Consider the following 17,207-nt stretch of genomic DNA (forward strand, 5'->3'; position numbering starts at 1 on the left):
CTTAAAAAGATGAGAGTAGCCTGTAATTGTCATCATAGGTACACTTCAACTATGACAAACAAAATGAGAAAAAAATTATGGTGGAAAATAAGTATTTGGTCACCTACAAACAAGCAAGATTTCTGGCTCACAGACCTGTAACTTCTTCTTTAAGAGGCTCCTCTGTCCTCCACTCGTTACCTGTATTAATGGCACCTGTTTGAACTTGTTATCTGTATAAAAGACACCTGTCCACAACCTCAAACAGTCACACTCCAAACTCCACTATGGCCAAGACCAAAGAGCTGTCAAAGGACACCAGAAACAAAATTGAAGACCTGCACCAGGCTGGGAAGACTGAATCTGCAATAGGTAAGCAGCTTGGTTTGAAGCAATTATTAGGAAATGGAAGACATACAAGACCACTGATAATCTCCCTCGATCTGGGGCTCCACGCAAGATCTCACCCCGTGGGGTCAAAATGATCACAAGAACGGTGAGCAAAAATCCCAGAACCACACGGGGGGACCTAGTGAATGACCTGCAGAGAGCTGGGACCAAAGTAACAAAGCCTACCATCAGTAACACACTACGCCGCCAGGGACTCAAATCCTGCAGTGCCAGACGTGTCCCCCTGCCAGTACATGTCCAGGCCCGTCTGAAGTTTTCTGGAGAGCATTTGGATGATCCAGAAGAAGATTGGGAGAATGTCATATGGTCAGATGAAACCAAAATATAACTTTTTGGTAAAAGCTCAACTCGTCGTGTTTGGAGGACAAAGAATGCTGAGTTGCATCCAAAGAACACCATACCTACTGTGAAGCATGGGGGTGGAAACATCATGCTTGGGGCTGTTTTTCTGCAAAGGGACCAGGACGACTGATCCGTGTAAAGGAAAGAATGAATGGGACCATGTATCGTGAGATTTTGAGTGAAAACCTCCTTCCATCAGCAAGGGCATCGAAGATGAAACGTGGCTGGGTCTTTCAGCATGACAATGATCCCAAACACACCGCCCGGGCAACGAAGGAGTGGCTTCGTAAGAAGCATTTCAAGGTCCTGGAGTGGCCTAGCCAGTCTCTAGATCTCAACCCCATAGAAGATCTTTGGAGGGAGTTGAAAGTCTGTGTTGCCCAGCAACAGCCCCAAAACATCACTGCTCTAGAGGAGATCTGCATGGAGGAATGTGTCACACCCTGACCATAGTTTGCTTTGTATGTTCTATGTTTTGTTTGGTCAGGGTGTGATCTGAGTGGGCATTCTATGTTGGATGTCTTGTTTGTCTGTTTCTGTGTTTGGGCCTGATATGGTTCTCAATCAGAGGCAGGTGTTAGTCATTGTCTCTGATTGGGAGCCATATTTAGGTAGCCTGTTTTGTGTTGGGTTTTGTGGGTGATTGTTCCTGTCTTTGTGTTTGTTGCACCAGATAGGGCTGTTTTCGGTTTTTCACGTTTCTTGTTTTGTAGATTGTTCTATTTTCATCTTTATTAAAGATGTACAAAAATAACCACGCTGCATTTTGGTCCGCCTCTCCTTCCCAGGAAGAATCCCGTGACAGAATTTGGCCAAAATACCAGCAACAGTGCGTGAAAACCTTGTGAAGACTTACAGAAAACGTTTGACCTCTGTCATTGCCAACAAAGAGTATATAACAAAGTATTGAGAAACTTTTGTTATTGACCAAATACTTATTTTCCACCATCATTTGCAAATAAATTCATTAAAAATCCTACAATGTGATTTTCTGGAGAAAACATTTTTTTATTTTGTCTGTCATAGTTGAAGTGTACCTATGATGAAAATTACAGGCCTCTTTCATCTTTTTAAGTGGGAGAACTTCCACAATTGGTGGCTGACTAAATACTTTTTTGCCCCACTGTACCTATAACTATACGTCTCTAAAAGATGTCCTACTCAGCCTACTCTCCATATATATCATCTATAATCAAAGCAATTTGGGGGTTGAAAGATGGATGAGTATTTGAACTAAGCTCTGAGGGATTTCAGGGAGCTGAATGATGTCCTTATTATCTTAGCATTTCTTCATCAAGATACTGTAAATGTGACAGATTCAGATTCGTTATAGTTTTCTTCCAGAGGCTTAAATCCATTATGTCACAGTAGAAATAGAAATAAGCCAGCAGCACCAGTGTCCATACAAATAACTTCATTAATGCTGGAACAACAACATGGACACATCTATCAGACTAAGCCAGCTACACTAAAAGCAGCATTCATCTCCCCCACTACTGAGAAGCACCCGTAATAGCAATTTATAGCCCTGTCATTTAATCTCATTACAACTCATTTGTTTACCAGCAGAACATGTAAAACTAAGTAACAAGGCACCATAAAACAAATTGCATCTTTGCACCACATGCCAGAGTTTACAAATGATAGTCATCAAGCAACAACAAAAACATAAATTGCAACGTATCCATCCCTTTTATATTTGAGACAAAACAGTACATTAAGAGTGCAGGCCAGGCAGGCAGTGCTGAAACGGAGTCTGAGAAGGACAAGAGTCTAAAAGGCAAAAGTAGAGCATGGACTGAGGCTGCATTTTTCAAGCATCCAATCCCTCAGCTTCATCCAAGTGACTGCTCTGTGGTCAAGTGAGTGTGGAAAGCAGACTTTAAAGTTCAGTTCCCCCTTCGCCCTCAGCACCAACAGACAGACAGATCGCTCTCGGTTCATTTTATGATGAAAGGCCAACTCAAGCAGGGCTGTTTCAGTCCACCCCTGCAGGAAATGAAAGAGGGCAAAAATCCCTCCCTCCCTCTCATTCCTGACACGTGAATGTACTCTGACTGCAAGAAAACAAAGAAAGGGGAAAGGGCAGGGAGAAATAGCTGATGGATGCTAACAAACATGGAGGAGGGAGGAGGATGGGGGGGGGGGGCAGACCAACTCCTGACATTTCACAGAGTAAAGGAGGTCAATGTTGAACTGAGTCAGCCCTGGATTCATTCATTACTAATATGCATTGCTGCATTCAGTTTAGTCCCTGAGGATAAGCTGATTTGTACACCCGGACCGGATGACAAACACATTATCTTGGACATTACTGCACCGCAAGCTGATGAACATATCAGTCACTGGCAGACAGTCAGTGTAGAGACTAGAGTCAGACGCATTGTCCTCCACTTGCTTATAGAGGGTAATATAAAGGCAAGGAAAGGACGCAGGGATTTCATGCTATAAGCCTTTGTATCTTATGTCCGTGTTATATATGCAGCCTTCATGCATGGATGGTAACCTGTAATGTATAGGAGGTGTTAATCCTAACCCAGGGTGAGGTGTAGCCTACTTTACAGGGGACTCCTAACATTAGTCATCTATATCCCCTGGGCACAGTAAAACATTTTTTTATCTATCTGGATTTCACCTATCGGATAGGATTGAATGCATAGAAAAAGAACGAATAGAACGGACGAATAATTGACTTGAATTGGGAACCCGTTCTATTCTTTCTATTGCTATGCATTTAATCCTATCCGACAGGCGAAATCCAGATAACTTTTGAAAAATTGGGAACAGATCTCTGCCACTTGATTTAATTAGAACCTTAGAGTTCTGGAGAGCTCATCCCTGCCTGGGGTGCGTCAGGATCTATGCTAGTTCTCTGTCCCTGAGATGGTTACAGGGTGTGTCATCTGCATCAAGGGCAAAGCAGTGGCATACATTAGCATCTGTTTAATTGGTATTAAGTAGGTTGTATACCTCTGTCAAGTCTGTGGTCGGCGCCAGGCAGCGTCAGCTGTAATTACATTACTTGTAGTTTGCATGGTGTTGTGCACATTGGCACTCTGGGTAATAAATTAGCTTTCGTGTTGATAGGAGACTGACTGTACAGGAGTGAAATGTAAGTGTGAATATGAGAGCTTCTCCAAAGGCTCAAGATAGCATGAAGCTCATATACCCATGGGAGTGTGTGTGGGAGTCTGCACTGCAGTGAAGAACTGTGACGGAGGAGATGTTTTACCTTCAGTTCTATACAGAGACCATTTCCATGTTTCTGTTTCTCATTAGGAACAGCAATCAGTGTGTTCATTACGACGCAACCACACAGGGATGGACTATTTCAATCTAGCAGGGGAGACCGACAATGAAGTCCTGCACTGCCTTCTGCTAACTTTGTGCTGTGACTATCCATTACTAATGGCACTAAAACCACTATATTCTCCATCAACAGTAAAACCAAGTAGCCCACTGGAGAATTCAGTTAAACAATCATCTGGTGTGTGTGTGTGTGTGTGTGTGTGTGTGTGTGTGTGTGTGTGTGTGTGTGTGTGTGTGTGTGTGTGTGTGTGTGTGTGTGTGTGTGTGTGTGTGTGTGTGTGTGTGTGTGTGTGTGTGTGTGTGTGTGTGTCCGTGTGTTTAACAATTATTGCGGGGACCGGAAGTCCCCACAAGAATAGTAAACCAACAAAGATTTGACTAACCTGGGACATTTTGTTGGTCCCCACAAGGTCAAATGCTATTTCTAGGGGGTTTAGGGTTAAGGTTAGAATTAGTGTTTGGGTTAGAATTAGGGTTAGGGTTAAGGTTAGGGTTAGATGTTAGGGAAAATAATCTTTTGAATGGGACTGAATTGTATGTCCCCACAAGGTTAACTGTGCAAGAATGTGTGTGTAGAGAGAAAAATAACAATATTTTTTTCTCCTCTGTTTTTCAGGTCCTATGTTCTAACCAGCCTTATAACAGGTCAGTAAGGCTGCATTTACATCGGCAGCCCAATTCTGATGTTTTTCCCACTATTTGGTATTTTGACCAATCACATCCGATCTTTTCACATCAGCTCTTTTTTCAGCGCTGATCTGATTGGCCAAAAGACCAATTAGTAAATAAATATCAGAATTGGGCTGAACACAGTTTAATTGACTGACACTACAAACTGACAATGTAGCATTTGGTCAATTCCTCCACAGCTGCACCCCTTTCTATCCTCCCTTCCACTCTGTTTGTAATTTCAGGCCAATACTGATCCCATTGATCCATCCATCCAGGTCATGACACTGATGCAGCTGTTGGAGTCTGATATTTCAAATTCAAGCCACAGATATTCCCCTGCCATCTGACACTTTCAGTCTCCATAAAAAAGACCAATAACCAACCTCTATCTCACAGACACTAATAGGTGTCTGTAAGACCAGGGGCACCTGTCTAGAATGACAGTATTTAAACTAATTCATTACAATAATTTTCCATGATGGAGCCTAATTGATATATCGCAATGAATGTGATGATAGAAAGTAAATGTAAAGACATATATTTTATATTATTTTTTACAAATAATTTAAATACAATCGAATGAAGGTTTATGTTAGGTAGACCATGTGTAAAACGTGCACAGTGCACATTGAAACCCCAGTGAGCTGTTTGGAGCATCCTTGAAGAGCATGCGCGCTGTATTCCTGTCTCTATCCGGTTAAACAGCTGGGTCTCTGCACGGAGAGAGACAAACGTGATTCTGCTCTGCTGTGTGTGTGACAAAGGCGACATGTCGAGGATAAAAAATATTGGGATTATTGCTTTTCTAATGCCTTCGCTTTAGAAGGCATTACATAAGAAAATAAAAAGGATGAGATGAGGCCTACGAAGACGAGACATCCACATCGCCACATGAAATGATGAGCGCCAATTCGAATCAAACACGCAAGGACTGGGGATTGCCATTTATGAAGGAGGTGCAGAATTTCATTAACATATTGATCTTTTGTTAACGATTTGTTTTTCTTGGTCTGTTTTAGCTCAGAATACCATCGAAACACTGGCGTTATGGTAAGACCTGCAGTATGTTTGTAATTGTGGAGCCGTATATGTTTAGAAATTGTTCGTATGATGAATGTTGATTTTTTAAACTGTTCAGTTGTCATTTGTGCATGGACTATCCCGTGGACGTGTATAGGCCACTGAACAGGTTGAAAACAACCTCAAATGTGACATTGGTGATAAAAAAGGGTTGTTGTAGGTTATAGTAAATTGAAGTGATGCATAAATTATGCATTGAGGCCATGCGAAAAACTACATGATGCAAACAAGTGGAATACTTGGAGAAGATATGAGATTATTTTTGATCAGTTGAAATCGAACCTATGATTTATTGGCAAATCTTTCCTCATATAAAGGATCCCACTTTTTCCCAATGTATAAAGGCGTTATAGAGCATGTATAGCATGTAATTCAAAACCATCTTAAATATGATACATCATCGAAGTATCAATCAATCAAATGTATTTACAAAGCCATTTTTACATCAGTTGATGTCACAAAGTGCTGTACAGAAACCCAGCCTAAAACCCCAAACAGCAAGCAATGCAGATGTAGAAGCACGTGTCAAGTAGGTGTCCTTATTGGTGCTACATTGATGCCCAGACAAAGCAGGTGCAGTACACAGACCTCAGTGGTGAATTTCTCACTCTGTTTTCTTCCCACACATCCTTTCAGTCAGAGAGCCCAAGATAAAGACCCCCTCTCTCTCTTGCACACACACACACACACACACACACACACACACACACACCCTCCTTTCCCTCCAATCTAGTATTGAATGGGGTATTCAGTGGGCTGTTTGCGTTAGATCACACGCCACTGTCAGCCTCCTGGGCTCTGGCATTTGGGTCCAGCAGTGGTAGAAGAAGGGGGAATTGTGGAAGGTTGCAAGGGGGAATGGTTGGAGGCTTGTTGTCTGGGTTAGGAAAATGGAGGTGAAAATGAAAGATATGATACCAGTGTGCCACCAGTCACATTTTATTTACAACCCTTTTTCTCCCTAATTTCATGATATCCATTTACAATCTTGTCTCATCACTGCAAGTCCCCAATGTGCTCAGGAGAGGCGAAAGTCGAGTCATGCGTCCTCCGAAACACAACTCGCCAAACCACACTCCTTAACACCTGCCTGCTTAACCCGGAAGCCAGCCACACCACTGTGTCGGAGGAAACAATGTTCAACTGACAACCGAAGTCAGCCTGCAGCCTGCTCAATCTTTACACATGCATCCATTTGATTTCAGTAGTCAATAAAATACTGTCCAGGATCTGGCTTTTGTGATCATTTTAGCAGCCATTTATTGAGCGGTTTTTAGTGACTGTGGCTTGTTTATGGCTTGGCCAATGGAAATGCAACACAAAGTGTAAATAACCCAAGACAGGTCCATTCCCTAACAAAATATTAATGCAGCGCTCCATATATATATATATATATCCCTTGCTGGCTGGCTCTTAAAGTATTGGTAAGTGCCGGCCCTGGACCACTCTCAGGAGTGGCTGAGTGTATTCCACACAGGTCACGCATGGAGAGGCTGTCCTTGGCTTAGCATACTCTCAGCTCACACCCTAAAATCTGGGTCAGAATTGACAGAAATGTATACATATAAATAACTCCTGTTCTTGGTCTCATACTCCTGCTTTATAAAAAATAAAATACACATTCGGTCACAAAAAATATGTGCAGAAATGCCACAGTAAGGTTTTTTAATTGGAAAAACAAATGATTAAAACTGGAAAAATGTGCAAGATAGTCTAAGATGTGAAGGTAGGCTTAAGCATAGGAAAGGAAGCTTACTCTAGAGCTTAACTATGTTTATGATCATCAACTTGTCTGTACTGCACCTGAAGACAGTCCTTGGGTTCCAGGAAGTAAGGAGCAACGGAAATAATGAAAATGAAAAGAAAAACAAAGGACAACAACTAAAGAAGTTCCTCGGTGCTTGCCTGGGGCAAGGTAGTTGTTCTGAGGCAAAACTCACAAACACAGAAAACGTGTAAGAAGGAGCTCTGCCTGGCATATCAGGATATGAATTTGGATGAATATTCAAGAGATTTATCTGACTCTGCAAGAGATTTGTCTTGTCCTGAAACTTAAGAGATTTGGAAGGTTTTTGGACAGATAAATGTATCTGTTTGTACAGGCTCTCTTAGTCACGGCAGTGCTTTATTGCCAGCCTTCCCATAATTCTTGAAGCTGGTCTCTAATGTTTATTCTCCATTTAAAAGTAGCCTGTTTTGCATGTGATTAATACCTTTAATCATCTGATATCTGTACTAGCATAACCCAAAATTGTTAATGCCATACACACAGTCCTGGTTAAACTGTGTGTTGTTTGAGCAATGATCTACATTCATTAGTGAAAAGCTCAGCTGCATAACTGTAGGGGTCCTATTTTTGATATATCTTCAAAAGGGAAGAGGCTACCCACAACTCAGTAGGTGATGAGAAAAACTGGCATCACCTCTGTCTTGTACTGCCCAGTTGAGATTGACAAGTGCAATCTGCTTTCTGCAAAAACAAGTATGTTATTGCTGAAAGGGAGGGGGTTAAAAGGCTGACTGAGCAAGATGTGTTGACCTCACTGTTGGTTCCTGTCAGAAACTGACAAATTAGATGATGACACAATGAATCGCTCATTGTGGTTAAAGACTAATTTAATCACTAGCTAACGATACTGAAGCTGTCATTTTTGTGAAGGAAAACTTGCATCTGATAGTTATTCTATAAACTCTTTCTCTAAGCTTATTTTCATTCCACTCTGGTCTCGCTTTGTGTTGGCAAGAAAGAATGCCATCGCATCTCAAGCCTTTGTTTAGAACTGGGCCATGTTCCAAACCTGAGTCTGAGATGAAGGTCAGAGGTTACTCTGACAAGAGCAGGATCTAGTTTTGAGACCATTCAGGCAATTGGTTTTGTGCCATGCATGCCAACTACATATTGTAGACATAGAACTTATAATTTGCCATCTTGTAGAGGAGGAAATGGTGAATGACTTAGGCTCACCTCCTCTCCTTTATAATAGAGATGTATACAACCATAATCACGCTGCCTCAATAATACAATATTTCTCCTGTGTCTCCTTTTTTGTAGTTTCATCTAGACGAGAAAGCTGAGCCTTGACCTTATTCAGACTGCCTTCCATTGGCTCTGGAGGAGGTGGGCTGAATCATCCTGACTCGAGAGGTTCTGTCTTACATCAACAAGCTATGGAGTGGAACCTCTTGCTCAAGTGGCTCAAGGTCGAGGTACATCTAAGGACATTTGACCAGTAGGGTCTACCAACTCCTGATTCCTGTTCCTCTCGTTCTGAGAATTATTGTAGATCACAATAATTGTTTTGCTGAGATGAGTAGACAAGGGGGTATGATACTGGGATAGAATGCTTTACACCAGAGCTCTGTATATGTTTGGAGCCAGCGGCAGGCTGAGATAAAGAGGGGATCGATGGCCAAGCCCCTCTACAGACTGCAGCGTTTCCTCCGGAGGGCTCAGCTGTTCCTGCTCTTCCTGGGTGTGGCCTACATCATGGCCGGGAGCGTCCTGCTGCTCCAACGGGCCAGCCTGGTGGTGACCCAGCGAGGGGCCACCAGCCCTCCACTGCCCTCCCTGCCCTCCATACCCTCACCACCCCGGGCCCTGGAGCTGGGGATGCCACCTGTGAGGGTAGGAGGCTACAGGGACAGGAGCTCACGGATCATGGCCAGGGGGCAGGGGTACCAGCCTGGGAGCCTGTTGGACAACAGGACTGGAGCACGCTGGCTCATGTCGAGGAATCTGGAGATCCGACACCTGCGGCGGCGCTGGTTCCACAGCCTGATGACGGAGAAGGATATGTCACAGGTGGAGAGGAGCACCCCCAGGAGGAATGTGCCTCACAAAGGTACCTACCGACCTATCCCAGAAATGAGGAAAATGATTCTTTGCCATTTAGAGTGGAGATTCTGAAGGGGTATTGTATTCTATAAATTAGCTATGTGGCAACTCCTCAAGTTTTGGAGATGCTACCTGAGAAAGTGGTTGACAAAATGAAGTAACACAATGACAGACTACTTAACCTGTAACTAATGCTTTGCTGATTTATGTATGTTTGTTTGTTTGGTCTCATGTCAAGGTTCTTACATAGGTTGCTTTCTGGATAATTCCAAGGAGCGGGCTTTAAGGGGGTCTGTATTTACTGATTTCCGCAAAATGACCAGCACCATGTGCCAGGATACCTGCTCAGCGAGGTAAATATATCTCCATCCTGCTTCAACACACTATTATCAGATCTTTCATAACATAGGAAATATTTCACATCTCAGGAGGAGCATATCATCAACATTATATAACCCCCATTCCCATCCTATAATCTCTGCAGATTAAACTGCACAGAATCTGTGTATCTGGAAAGCACTCACAGGTAGGCAGACTATAGAATTAGCATAGCATATGCATATGCTCACCCCGAGGAGCTCCATGATACTTGACTTGTATTAACTAGCAATGGAAGAGGGTTTGGGGGAAGAGTGTAAGCACAGACCTACAGTTGCGGGAGCAGAGCTCTATCTAGCTGGCTTGTCCCAGGCTGAGAATTTGAAGCTTCCAAATTAAGGACGTGTGAGCAGAGGAGGTGAGGAGTTTTGTGGTCTCAGGGTAGATGTTGGGGGGGTTGAGGAGGGGGGGTGATCTGCAGTGAGGGACTAGGGAGCGACAGGCAGACAGACTGCTTCAGTCTCTGTCAGTATTAATTGTGCAGCAGAGCAAAGGGAGCGAGACATATGGTACTCTCCTAATTAACCCCAGGGTTGAAGAGCGTGCTGCATTTGCGTTGCTGTTGAATTCATTATTAACATACTGTATGTTCTCATGTTATACGCCTGGTTCAGCATAGTTATAGAAAAAACATTACTCTTAAAAAGAAGACTCTTTAGGCAATCAATATATTAAATAGGTTTCTTATGAATAACCAGATTGTTTAGAGATTACGGATGTGTTGTGAATACTTTGAATTGATGTAAACTGTTACCAGAGGTTCATATATATATATGAATGTCATTTTTTACAGTGGCTACCAGTTTGCTGGTCTGGAGTATGGGTCGGAGTGTTACTGTGGCAACCACATCACCAGCCTACGTGTGAGAGACAAGGAATGTAACTTGGACTGTAAAGGGGAGAAAGGCTCGCTCTGTGGCGGTGTTGGGCGCCTGTCAGTATTCACGGTGGAGGATATGCTTCCAGGCCAGAGGAGATGTGAGTATGAGGGACCTGGTCCAATCTTGAGAGCTGGGGAACAGCAGGAGATTGGGTGAAGTTGATATCGCATCGCATTCACTTGAGACTTGCAGCTGCGCAAACTACATCTCCTGTGTTTGCAGACAGGAACGTGCGTTACCGCGGCTGCTTCAGGGAGCCTGAGAACAGCTCCTCTACATCTCTGGTCCATGTGCTCCAGCTCAACCTCACCTCCCAGTCCTGCATAGAGGCCTGCATGAACAAGGTTGGATCCCTAGGGGAACATTGCCAGGATTTTGCAGTATCACGTTGCTTATAAATACATTGTGAAGCATTTACTATGTGCCTATGAAGACTTTTTGAATGCCCTATATACCCATTATACGTTTTAGTTTGTTTAAAGTGTTATCCAATTTTCCTGGCCTAGGAGTTTCCACTGGCTATGCTGAGGAGTCCGGACTGTTTCTGTGGTTACGCTACTCCTGACTTCACTCTCCATGAGCCGGCTGAGGAGGAGCACTGTTCACAGAGCAACACCACTGAAGCTTCCTTACCATCAACCCTCCAGCACTTCTACCAGGTCTACCAGACACCTGTCCAAGGTAACACGGTCAGACAACCACAAAAGCATTCTTCCTTCAAATCCAGGACTGCCAACCTTGTGAAATAATTTTAAGCACCACTTTGGCTTGACACCAAACTCCACTTTGCACCACGGAAATTCAAATCAATCACTCAAATTGTGTTGGACTTTGTCTTCTGCAATTCGGTATGCTTCTGAGCAGGTTATTTACAAATCCCATCCTAACTTAAAATGTTACATTCCTTTCTCCTAGACTCCAGATGCACAGAGAAGAATTTCCTACCAGAGAAGTCCAGTTCATTGGTAGCGCTTTCCAGCTTCCCAGGAGCAGGCAACACCTGGGTCAGACACCTCATAGAGTTGGCCACAGGGTACTACACAGGCAGCTACTACTTCGATGGGACCCTTTACAACAGAGGTCAGCTCCTATACTGTACAGCCACTGTATGTTTACACTGGATAGGAAAGAGGGCTCCCACACATTAGGAAACCATTTTTGTCCTTGGCCATCTGTTGTGCAGATCCAGCTATTTGCCTCAGTCCATAATGAATTCAAGATTTTTATTTGAAAGTTATCATCCATACCTCTCTGTCTTGCTTGGCTTATATGGCCAAAGATAAAAGCAAAATATTTCCCATATGGTTTGTGCATCTGTGTCTTGGTGTTGTGTAGGCTTCAAAGGCGAGAAGGATTACTGGAAGAGTGGTCGGACCATCTGTGTGAAAACACATGAAAGTGGGAGGAGAGAGATAGAGATGTATGACTCTGTCATCCTGCTGATCAGGAGCCCGTACCGTTCCCTCATGGCTGAGTTCAACAGGAAGTGTGCAGGACATCTGGGATACGCCTCTGATCAGCACTGGAAGACCAAAGGTACAGAGCCAGCCTGGAATCTGGGTTTTATTGTGGCTTGTATTAATCATGTACAGTATAGTACACCAGCCAATAGGAGTCCTTATGGGACCGTGTTTTGTTTTTTATTGAAGGGGGGAGTGTCTGTGGGTCTGTCTGCATTGTGTGAGTTGATGTTCTTTCTGAAAAGCACTGCACAATAACATGCCCCCACCCCCACACTTCTCGTAGAGTGGCCTGAGTTTGTGAGCAGCTACGCCTCCTGGTGGGCATCCCACGTACTGGACTGGCTGCGGTTCGGCCAACGGGTCCTAGTGGTCCACTTCGAGGAACTCCAGACAGCGCTGGTGCCCCGGCTACGATCCATCGCCTCCTTCCTCAACACCACAGTGACCGAGGACAGACTGCTGTGTGCCGAGAGCAACCAGGATGGACACTTTAAACGCTCCGGGGCCCGGCAGCCCACCTTCGACCCCTTCACACCCGACATGAGAGGACTGATAGACGGGCTGATCCGTGCTGTGGACCAGGCTCTCCGGGACAGAAACCACACAGGCCTTCCACTGGAGTATCTGCCCAGATGATGGACCGCTAATCTCTGATAACCCTGATCTCTACCTTGTCCACTACCCTGTCCCTCCTCAGTTTTCACTGCCTTAAAGCTGTGGTGGCATGGATGGATGGATACCCCCAATCCAACTCAAGAGAAAGCGTTTCAAATCAGGAACGTGCCCTGCAAAGGAAACATAGAGGCTATTCTCACAAAGCACTTTTTATGCTTTAGAAGCGCTGGTTTATTAAAGCTCTGTTTTTCTGTTTTAGATGTGTTTTGGTTTTTGGGACATTGCCTTATTGGAGGTGAACTGATAAGTGTACCAAACAACGGAAACAGTTTCCTCTGTTTTAAATCAACTCTAAATAAACTGTACCTCCTATAAAAACTATAGGCTACATCCTGTGGTACAATCCACTTTTCAGTTTTGTTTTTGTGATCAAAATATAAAAACTCAATATATTGGATTACAACATAATAAAGTGACATTTCAAATATACAATGCAGGCAACATCTTCAGAAAAGGGATACTGTTATATGAGTTAACATTGGAGTGTTTGTAAGGTGGTGTTATAGGCATATACAGAATTAATGGGTTCCTATGGTAATACTGACAAAATATAATTAGATCATCAAATAACCAAAATATACCTTTATCCAAAAAATATCTACACTACAGCCAAGGAAAGTGGAACAAATCTGCCAGGTATTTTGAGTGCTACATCCCCAGAGAGCAGTGGTGGAAAAAGTACCCGATTGTCATACTTGAGTAAAAGTAAAGATACATTAAAGGGAATTGACTCAAGTGAAATTCACCCAGTAAAATACTACTTGAGTAAAAGTCTAAAAGTATTTGGTTTTAAATATACTGAAGTATCAAAAATAATTTCAAATTCCTTATATTAAGCAACCCAGATGGCATGATGTTCTTGTTTTTTAAATTTACGGATAGCCAGGGACACACTTCAACAATCAGACATAATTTACAAACAAAGCATTTGTGTTTAGTGAGTCTGCCAGATAAGAGGCAGTAGGGATGACCAGGGATATTCTCTTGATACGTGTGTGAAGTAAACCATTTTCCTGTCCTGCTAAGCATTCAAAAAGATATCGAGTACTTTTGGGTGTCAGGGAAAATGTATGGAGTAAAAAGTACATTATTTTCTTCAGGAATGTAGTGGAGTAAAAGTTGTCAAAAATATAAATAGTAATGTACAGATACCCCCAAAAACTGCTTAAGTAGTACTTTAAAGTATTTTTACTTAGGTATTTTACACCACTGCCAGAGAGGAGAGGGAGAGTGTGTAGGTCCATGACAGAATGATCTGTCCCAGGTCAAGAGCAGCACTGGACCAGGCAGGACAGACAGTCCCAGCCTGCAGCCCAGGGAAGAGGGGCAAGTCACTAGTCCTCTATACTAATCTCTACTGAGCTGATAAGAGCAGCAGCACTGGTTGTGTGGGCGATGCACTTTGGAACAAAGTGTCTGGATTTACAATTGTATAATATGGTACTCTCTCTTTCTCTGTCTCAGTCTCTATCCCTCCCTCCCTGTCTGCAGCATCGAATACACTCATGGAAAATATTTGTTAAATGTTTTTTGGAAAACAGCTTAGTGATATATCAAAACAGCTTAGTGATAAAACAGCTTAGTGATATATCAAAACAGCTTAGTGATATATCAAAACAGCTTAGTGATATATCAAAACAGCTTAGTGATATATCAAAACAGACAGCTTAGGGATATATCAAAACAGCTTAGGGATATATCAAAACAGCTTAGGGATATATCAAAACAGCTTAGTGATATAACAAAACAGCTTAGTGATATATCAAAATACCAAACTACATCTTGCATTCCTATTAGGCCTTATTACACAAATACACATAAAGCATGTACATCCTGAAAATAAAAGGGTATATTTCAGCAGAGACCATGGGTATGCAATGTTGGAATTAAGGGTAAAGGGATAGTTCCCTCAATATATACTATTCTCGATTTACTTTGGCTGTAGTCGATTCACCATCGCCATACCACTACTGCAACTATGGAAGAATAAACAAACATTTAATCAAGAGGTTACTAAAACGTGTTGTGTCTGAACCTGCAATTTACCTCAACACTGATAAAGTACACTGTGATAAGTACATATACCTTAATGCTGTCCACATCATACCTAAATCACCAGTTCACATTGTCTTTTCTTTATCAGGCATTGTAATATAAAATCCACCAGACGGTGTCAGGGTAGGACCTATAGAGCATCCTAACAGGACAAGTAATGCATGCTACAGCCATTCAATAAGCATGTTGTCCAGATATGACAACAATAAATATTATTTTTTATCCATGGACAAGTTTTTGACAAAACTGCACGATAGAAAGCATGTGTACACATTAATTTCATTAGTATGATTTGTGTGTGGTGATTTTGTATGTTTAGTTGGTGTCTTCCGCTGAGGTGTCATTTTCTCCCCTATTTCTGCCAGCAGGAGAGAGGTGTCAAGGTGTTACATTTAAGAGGCTCATCAGCTTATTCAGGATATGGGTCAGCAAAGGTGGAGTTGCTTTTCAACCCACCTCCCAGCACACTCTCTCTCTCTCTCTCTCTCTCTCTCTCTCTCTCTCTCTGTGTTTCTCTCTAATGCACACATGCACACACACACACACTGCAATAGCCTACCACCCAGGATTCAAATTAATCAATAAAGGCCTATCTAGTCATAGGAGATAATCCCCGATATTTACTAGGTCTGTCCATATTCAAATATAGTAGGCCTGTCCATATTCAAATGTATTAGGTCTGTCCATATTCAAATATAGTAGGCCTGTCCATATTCAAATATATTAGGTCTGTCCATATTCAAATATAGTAGGCCTGTCCATATTCAAATATAGTAGGTCTGTTCATATTCAAATATAGTAGGTCTGTCCATATTCAAATATAGTAGGTCTGTCCATATTCAAATATAGTAGGTCTGTCAATATTCAAATATAGAGGTATGTCCATATTCAAATATAGTAGGTCTGTCCATATTCAAATATAGTAGGTCTGTCAATATTCAAATATAGAGGTATGTCCATATTCAAATATAGTAGGTCTGTCAATATTCAAATATAGGCCGGTGCATGATATCTATCTTACATTTCTCTATGTTGTGATGTCGAAAGAGATTCCCCAAAAACGCGCCACAACTTTTTCGTAGCAGGTTAGGAGAATTTACGCAGCAGATTAGAATAATTCACGTAGCAGGTTTGGAGAATTAGCTTAAGGGTTAGCAAAAATGCTTTCCTAACCTGCTATGAAAAGTCACTTGCTTCAAAGTGACGTGTCTCTGAGTCCCGATGCCGAAAGCCAGTTGTTTGTATCTAGGCTAGTGGCCAATCCTCAAAAAGGGCTTTAGGTTTTGAGATACCCCTACAAAGCACAACCATATTTTTTCACATCTCCAATGTCTCCCGTTTATGAAATGCTTTGTTGCTGATTAATAGACAACTCTCAAGTCAAGTTTGCTCTCATTCAGTGCTGTATTGTCCTGCCTGACAAAAATACATACAGTTACACGTGTTTTGATGTTGTGGCTATTGCAATTGGCTCTAAGGAAAACAACCCCTAAACTCAGTAAGTGTAGAATAATGGTTGGCTGGAGGGGGTGGGGTGTTGAAGTTTATACATGCATAATCTATGAGCAGAATGACTGTTTTACCTCAATTAGCCACAAAATCCCTAGTTGGGAAGTGATTGTTTAATGGAAGGTAAACATTTTCCCTCATGTGGGCCAGCCCCCTAGAAATTCGAGTTCAAATGAATGAGCTTTAGCCCCTAGCCATTTGAGTGACAGCTAGCAAGATCCACACACAGCAGAACGAAAGACAGAGCAATGATTTTTTTTTAAATGATTTTTTTTTTATTTTTTATTTTTTATTAACAACAAATCAATACATAAAGCACATGAGGGAACACAAGCATACATAGATTACAAACAATGGACAATCGAGCTAGGGGGTACAATTTCACATTACAATTACAGACAGAGCAATGATGTGGTGCACATATCTGCACATGTGACGTAATGTAGTACGCAATTTTCGGGGACCACTTCTGGCTCATGGGTGTTACTTTCAGAACTACTGGCTAAAAAGCATACAATGTACCAGAGAATATCTTTGAAAGACAACTTTCCAAGTCAAATTTGCTCTAATTCAGTGCTGTATGGCTCTGCCTGACAAAAATACATACAGTTACACGTT

At 42.3% G+C, this 17,207-nt stretch overlaps 1 protein-coding gene across 4 annotated transcripts; it reads left to right on the top strand.

Annotated features, from left to right (window-relative positions):
- The first annotated feature begins 5,405 nt into the window (after positions 1 to 5,405).
- On the top strand, positions 5,406 to 15,031 carry LOC115141943 (sialate:O-sulfotransferase 1-like). 4 transcript variants are annotated; one of them, XM_029681365.2, is made up of 10 exons: positions 5,406 to 5,763; positions 8,846 to 9,000; positions 9,173 to 9,635; positions 9,867 to 9,981; positions 10,800 to 10,984; positions 11,110 to 11,231; positions 11,394 to 11,568; positions 11,803 to 11,967; positions 12,223 to 12,423; positions 12,634 to 15,031. In XM_029681365.2, the coding sequence occupies exons 2-10, from the start codon at positions 8,962 to 8,964 to the stop codon at positions 12,984 to 12,986; spliced, it is 1,818 nt and encodes a 605-aa protein (XP_029537225.1). In that variant the 5' UTR covers positions 5,406 to 5,763; positions 8,846 to 8,961; the 3' UTR covers positions 12,987 to 15,031. The 4 variants fall into 4 exon arrangements, with proteins under 4 accessions (XP_029537225.1, XP_029537227.1, XP_029537224.1 ...); XM_029681367.2 differs by having other exon boundaries at positions 5,406 to 5,669; positions 9,169 to 9,635; XM_029681364.2 differs by having other exon boundaries at positions 5,406 to 5,669.
- The last annotated feature ends 2,176 nt before the right edge of the window (positions 15,032 to 17,207 follow it).

The sequence above is a fragment of the Oncorhynchus nerka genome, linkage group LG14 (assembly GCF_034236695.1).
Source record: "Oncorhynchus nerka isolate Pitt River linkage group LG14, Oner_Uvic_2.0, whole genome shotgun sequence".
In the NCBI taxonomy this organism is placed as follows: domain Eukaryota; kingdom Metazoa; phylum Chordata; class Actinopteri; order Salmoniformes; family Salmonidae; genus Oncorhynchus; species Oncorhynchus nerka.

Bases quoted from the DNA above. Each gene is read 5' to 3' on its own strand.
- LOC115141943 (XM_029681365.2), top strand. From the start codon at position 8,962: ATGGAGTGGAACCTCTTGCTCAAGTGGCTCAAGGTCGAG. The intron at 9,001-9,172 runs GTACATCTAAGG...GTTTGGAGCCAG, and splicing joins TCAAGTGGCTCAAGGTCGAG to CGGCAGGCTGAGATAAAGAG. The intron at 10,985-11,109 runs GTGAGTATGAGG...CTGTGTTTGCAG, and splicing joins GCTTCCAGGCCAGAGGAGAT to ACAGGAACGTGCGTTACCGC.